The following is a 7,494-nucleotide window of genomic DNA, read 5'->3' on the forward strand; positions in this document are numbered from 1 at the left end:
ATTCAATGGTTTGCACTGCTTCAAAGTAAGCTAGTTTTTACATCAATCCCGAGAATGATATGCATTTATAACTAACCCCAGAAAATAAAGATCATTTATATGTTACAAATGTCTGAGGATAAAAACAATTGCCATAAACGGTAACTTTGAAGTAACTCTTCAAAAAACAGGATTCAAGGTCATCTGTTATTGAAAAAAACACAACAAAACACGTGTTTTTTTTTTATTGGAAACTATACCGAAAGTGGTCATGTACATCTTATTTATGTTTTCTTATAAGTCGATATATTGATTCGAAATGATTAAATATTATTAAACATTTAAATATCTCCAGTTCGTTTCCGTGTTCCTAGAGGAGGTTTTTTTAAAAATATTATAAAATAATAAAACCATTATAAAAATATGACAAATCTTAAAACTTTATAAAACTATGGCAATCCGGGACTTACTGTCCCGGATTCCAAAAAACCTTTTTTTCAAAAAAAAAACAGAAAGCGGGGGCTCGGATTTAAAAAAAAAAATAAAAGTAGATCGGCGACGGTTTGGAAATTACCGTCGCTATTGGCGACGGTTTAAAACAAACCATCGCTATTACCGGCTGTTTTTACCAAAACAGTCGCTAACATAATCCGTGAACCACTGTCCCGGATTCTAAGAAGCCGTACGTGTGTTTTCTTCCTCTAGGTACCAATGCGAGTATTCTTTCTATCATTGTCGAAAATAATTGTTCCTCGTATTCATTCTCGCAACTTATTTCTTTCATATGATTTATACATTCAAAATCCATCTTTTCTACTTCGATCATATATTAATATTATTTGTTTATTTTATCGTCCATTTCATTTGAAGAGATACGAAGATGTAATTTTTAATTTCGTTGATAATATTATAATTATATATTAATAAGTAATTTTTTGTGTAATTTTTTTTATAATACTTGTCATTTATTTCAGATATTAGCATCGTCCGTTGATATTATTACAAGTTCCGTATAATTACGTCTAAGAAGGTAATTTAATTAATTTTTGTAATATTTTGTTTGTATTATTTATATTATATTAATGTAATTATAATTTTGCTCACAAACATTATATGATTAAGTATAATTTAGTTAAATAGTATATTTTAAATATTAATCGCGATATTAAAAAATAGTTTAAATATTAAAAATATAATAAATATGGTACATACAATTAACAAGAATTATTAATAAATACACAATTTTGTAATTACATTAATAACTTCACATGTTATAGTTTTTTATTTATAATATTTTTTAAAAAAAGCCCGTTCATTATACCAGTTTTAAGTAATAACAATAGTTATAATATTAATTGTATTATTGGAATTATAATAATGTAATTTATAATTTTTAAAATAATAATAAATATACTTAATTTAATTATAATAATTATATTTACTTGATATAATATTATATCTACACTAATTACAATAGTTTTATTTAATTTACGTGATATAATATTGTATCTACAATAATTACAATATTTAATAACTATACTTAATTTAATTACAATATTTATATTTACTTGATATAATATTATATCTACAATAATTACAATAGTTATATTTAATTTACGTGATATAATATTATACCTACAATAATTACAAAATTTAATTAATATACTATATTTAATTACAATAATAATATTTACTTGATATAATATTATATCTACAATAATTACAATAGTTATATTTAATTTACGTGATATAATTTTATATCTACAATAATTATAATATTAATTGTTTTATTGGAATTAGAATATGTATATAAATTACAGACTTTATATTTACGTGAAATTTTATGTATAGTATATGTATAATTATAATATTAATTGTATTATAAATCACGGAGGTTAAAATTACGTGAAATTTTAAAAATTATTCTCAATATACTTAAAAAACGTAACAAAATACTTTATAATTTCATTTGTATTAAGTACACTAATATTAACTAATTTTTATATTAAAATAAATTATTTATATTAAAAATACTAACCTTGAAATATTATCAAAAATTGCAGGTACCATATTTATTATTTTTTTAATATTCAAACTATTTTCTAATATTATGATTAATATTAAAAATATACTATTTAACTATATTATACTTAATCACATAATGTTATTGAACAAAATGATAATTACATTAATATAATATAAATAATACAAACAAAATATTAAAAAATTAATTAAATTACCTTCTCAGACGTAATTATACGGAACTTGTAATAATATCAACGGACGATGCTAATATCTGAAATAAATGACAAGTATTATAAAAAAATTACACAAAAAATTACTTATTAATATATAATTATAATATTATCAACGAAATTAAACATTACATCTTCGTATCTCTTCAAATAAAATGGACGATAAAATAAACAAATAATATTAATATATGATCGAAGTAAAAAAGATGGATTTTTCATGTATAAATCATATGAAAGAAATAAGTTGCGAGAATAAATACGAGGAACAATTATTTTCGACAATGATAGAAAAATACCCGCATTTCTAGCTAGAGGAACAAAACACACGCATGGCTTCTTAGAATCCGGGACAGTGATTCACGGATTTTGTTAGCGACCGTTTTGATTAAAACCGTCGCTAAGAGCGACGGGTTTTTTAAACCATCGCTAAGAGCAACGGTTTATTTACACCGCCGCCAATAGCGACGGTAATTTCCAAACCGTCGCCGATCCACTTTTATTTTTTTTTTAAATCCGAGCCCTCACTTTCTGTTTTTTTTTTTAAAAAAAAGATTTTTTGAATCCGGGACAGTAAGTCCCGGATTGCCATAGTTTTACCAAGTTTTAAGATTTGCCATATTTTTATAATGGTTTTATTATTTTATAATATTTTTAAAAAAAACCCTTCCTAGAGAATCAGAGATGGCGGGTGAGAAAGAGCAGGGAATATCAACGGTGAAATCAATTCTGGTGTACCCGATTAAATCTTGCCGAGGAATTTCTCTTCCTCAAGCGCCCATCACTTCCACTGGTAGTATGCACCTTCCCTTTGAATTCTTGAAAGATAACTGGACTTATTTATCTGCTTGCTGCATCTGAAGGATTCAAGTGGGACCGACAATGGCTGATCATCAATTCCAAAGGCAGAGCATATACGCAGAGAGTTGAGCCGAAGCTTGCTTTAGTCCAAGTTTTTCTGCCGGATGAGGCGTTTTCTGAGGATTGGCAACCAAATAGCAACTCATATTTAGGTATGCACTTGCTTTGGTTTTCTTGGTTTTTTGTTGTCGAAACAGGAAAAAAAATGTGTCCAGAATCTGATATTCAAATGCAATAACTTGAGGAAATATATGGGTTATGTCAATATTTTAAATTTAGCAGAGTTGTTTGATGTTTCAATTTGATGCCCTTCTTCTCTCCAGTTTCTTATTTTCAGTATTTGACCTTTGACTTCCGGTGCCTTGTTTCAATGAAGTTCTTTGCTGAAATTCAATCATTTACTTGAAATAAATTTGTAATCATCTAATTTATTCCTTGACGTGGTGGGAAGTTGTAGTTCAGAACAACATTTTCATCTACCAAATACGATCCCTAAAAATGAGTTGAGTGGGTCTCCATTATCCCAAATGGAAAAGGGAAACTAATGTGAGATCAAAAAGCTGCAAGTCATTGAAAAACTTTTGTACATTCCTGAATGGATAATCAAGCATAACTTAACACTTAATACTACGGTATTCATTCTTCTTCAGAGGTCAAAGCTCCCGGTATGGATGTGCTGAAGGTTCCATTGACTAAACCATTGAAAACAGCGGACAATGTCTCCGTGTGGGAGTGGTGTGGTTCCGCGTTAGATGAAGGAGCTAGTGCTGCAGAATGGTTCTCCACTTACCTTGGGAAATCTAGCAGACTAGTGCGCTTTAATTCTGGTAAAGCAATGAAACTTGCACCCACAACCATTTTCTTCCCCTCCAGCACCAAATTTACTATGATTTATGGGTAACTTGGTCAATCTGAAATGAATAGTTTTTTATAGGAAGATTATTTTTGCTTCTTTTAACATATGCAATTGAACATTACATGTGGTTCCTGGTAAATTAAAATTGAAGGATAGAACTATAGTTTTGTGTCAAAATTTATATCTGGAGAAAATACTAATATCATTTACTTTTGTTTTCTTCATACAGATTCAGAGGTTAGGCCAGTGGATCCAAATTATGCTCATGGACACCAGGTTATGTTTTCTGATGGATATCCATTCCTTTTGATATCACAGGTGAATAACGGGCGAGTTCAACACAACATTTTTCGTGGCATACACTCTTATGTATCGTATGTACATCAATGCAGGAATCATTGAATGAATTAAATGCTCTTCTCCAGGAACCTGTGCCGATTAACCGTTTCCGACCCAAGTATGCACCTGTGCATTTCTCTTTGAAGCATCCTAAAAGTATGGAATTAAATTGTGCATGGATTCATAATGGAGCGATGGCTACTTGCTTTGAACATAGTAATATTCATTGGGCCTAATTATTAGGTTATTGTGAGCAATGTAGTGTTGACTTACATGTTCCACAAAGTCTTATTTATTCTTCTTAAATAACCATGACTTGGGTACACTTTTCTCTAAGCATATTTCTCCATATTGATTTTGTCGCACCCTAGGCCCATGGAAGCGCGACCACAATAGATGCTTGGAGCAATTATTTCGTATTTGTCATCGCTTTATAAATTGATTAATTAAGTTGTTATGAGAGTTCATTGTTTCTTATAATAAACTCAGTTAATCATCCATTTTTTCTCTATGTGAGATGGAGTATCAAGATCACCCCTCCTTTAGGACATGACATCATCGTCGTGGCTTGATTCCTCTATCGACAACACCATGAATTTAGAGTGACTCCCATGTATGTAGCACTTTGTCTCGGAGGTTCAAGAGGTGGCTTCCACATATGTAGCATTTTGCCTTGCACAACACTTATTTCCCAAAGTTCATTAGGTGACCGTTTCTGATACTATACTGTCACGCCTCATGCATAGGCTCAAGCAAGCGCGGCCATACAATGGACTCTTGCGACAACTACTTTGTATCCGTCCTCGATTTACAGAAATGGTTGACCCAAGTTGTCGTAGAAGTCAATTGTATCTCATCATAAACTCATTTAAACATCTTATTCTTGTTCATATGGAATGGGGTATCAAATACACAACACATATTTTGCGTAGTGAAAGTTTCAAATTATGCTTTTGTTTGCAGCATTCTTGTGGATGGATGTCTTTCATTTTCTGAGGATTTGTGGACAGAGATACAGATAAATAAGTTGACATTCCAAGGTGTTAAACTTTGTTCACGTTGTAAGGTAAGTGAACATTCCTTGAGCTCTTTCTCCAGTGATTCCTAGAATCTTGATGATCATGAGTGGATTCAGCAAATTTAACGTAGGGTAAAAATGGGACAAGGGGCGACTATCTATGGTGAGCAAAAACTATTATTCTTTTTTTCAAAAATTATCAGTAAAAGTTCATAGAACTTTGGATTGAGCGAAGGGCAGTCGCCTCCCCTTATGCTCCGTTTGTCTACCCCTGGCAAATCACTCAGTCAAAATGCAACCTAAAGTATACCTTACATCCCTGCATTGGTTCCTGCATTCAATATCCCTTCTTACCTGATCGGAGATCATCGTTCAGGTACCCACAATAAATCAAGAAACTGCAGTACCCGGGCCTGAGGTTGGCGAGACTCTATTGAAATTCCGTTCAGACGAAGTGTTACGGCCAAACAGGAAACAACAAAAGGGAAGGGTGAGTAAATCTGTTGAAGAAAAAGATTCTTCTTTTATCTGTACATAGAAACAAAGTCTTTTGAATATATTCACTTACACACACATGAAACACGATCATTATTGGAATGGTATTTGTGTTGGATTGGTTCAGGTATATTTTGGGCAGAACATGGTGTGTAGGGAGTCCCTTGTCCTAGGAGTAGAGAAGAATACGAGCAATACCATGATTATCAAAGTGGGAGATCCTGTATCCGTCCTGAAAATGGTATCTTCCCCTGACATAGCTCCTGCTTAATTTGATTACCTTTTCTTTTCTGTAACATCAGTAATATTAGAACATGAAAACTCGTGCTATTCATCTTTACATTTGAGAAGCTCTTCTTTGTAATGGCACATCACAACATCGATATGATTAACATGTTAAACAAAACAATGTCAACATCGTACCTATCACTTGTCTAAAACTCTACCTCAAGTGTAAATTTTAGATGGCTTGTTCTAAATTTTTATGGTAAAATTTTGATATGTTGTTCTACCACTTGAAAGGTCTTGATTTTAGTCATTTTTCTGTGTATGTTTTCATTTTTAATAGTAGAAAGCCTGACAGTTTTTGTTTCTTTTACGGTTCTGGGCATACCCAGACGTCAGACGATAATACATGAATCATTGATACAACATACCCTACGAAGGAAGTAAGTATAGGGGTACAAATTTTACATACAACATAATATATGCAATTTAGTTTTCGAAAAAAGCTCGTCGGATTGTATCCTCAAAAAGTTTCACATTATTAATGGTCAAGATGAAGTAAACTGTGGGAGAAAATGTCAAAGCTCGAGCCTTCAAAAACCGATATGACTAAGTTTTTGTAGTAGCACCTCTTGGCACATGTTGGGTGCATGTATATATATAAAAAAAGTTTTGTGTTGAATATTTTTGTCTTTAAGAGTTATGGATTTTAATAATGATTTTTTTATGTCATGAGAAATTTTAATGTAAAAATTCAAAAATTTTAGATAAAGATAAGGAAACATTATAGTAATTTTAAAAAATTTGAAAATCAGATTAAATATGGTAATTATACGTGACCTACAAAGTTTTAAAAAATAGTTTTTTACTAAATAAAATTAAAGAATTTTGTAATTTGAGAGGGTCAGTTTTCGTCGTGATGATGGAATTAGACCAAAGGAAATCTCTACAAGAACTAATTTCTTAGATTTCGCACATAGGAAATTTTTAGTATGTTGAGTGTTTTAATAGAGTTGTCAAAATGGATCAGCGAGACAAGTTAGTCTGCATTCCGACACAATCCACCATTTGGCACTGTCACAACTCACCTATTGGCAGGGCAGAGTGTTCCAATCCGATGAGCCGGGCTCATTTGATAACTCTTAGGCACAGTTCGAAGTCTCACATAATTAATCCTTTGATAATTTATCTTATCTCATGTTTATCATATCATATTATGTAAGTATCTAGTAATTATTTATCTTACATCAATCAAATAATTGAATTTAAAATATAATATTATCTTTATTAAATAATATTATTAACATTTTATTAATTATTAAAAGGACAAAATTATAATTTACCATCTTATATCAAATTTAATTATTATTATTATTATTATTATTACATTAGATTATCTACATATTATTATTCTATATTTAACTTCAAACGGCACTTAATTTTTTATTCACACTCTAGAAATATATATA

At 30.6% G+C, this 7,494-nt stretch overlaps 1 protein-coding gene across 1 annotated transcript; it reads left to right on the forward strand.

Annotated features, from left to right (window-relative positions):
• The first annotated feature begins 2,898 nt into the window (after positions 1–2,898).
• On the forward strand, positions 2,899–6,261 carry LOC140810636 (uncharacterized). The gene is made up of 8 exons (XM_073168488.1): positions 2,899–3,024; positions 3,095–3,244; positions 3,743–3,919; positions 4,178–4,266; positions 4,341–4,405; positions 5,251–5,353; positions 5,682–5,795; positions 5,928–6,261. Exons 1-8 carry the CDS (start codon positions 2,916–2,918, stop codon positions 6,069–6,071), a joined length of 951 nt encoding a protein of 316 aa, XP_073024589.1. The 5' UTR covers positions 2,899–2,915; the 3' UTR covers positions 6,072–6,261.
• Positions 6,262–7,494: the final 1,233 nt, after the last annotated feature.

Source organism: Primulina eburnea, chromosome 13 (genome assembly GCF_022965805.1).
Source record: "Primulina eburnea isolate SZY01 chromosome 13, ASM2296580v1, whole genome shotgun sequence".
NCBI classification, from domain to species: domain Eukaryota; kingdom Viridiplantae; phylum Streptophyta; class Magnoliopsida; order Lamiales; family Gesneriaceae; genus Primulina; species Primulina eburnea.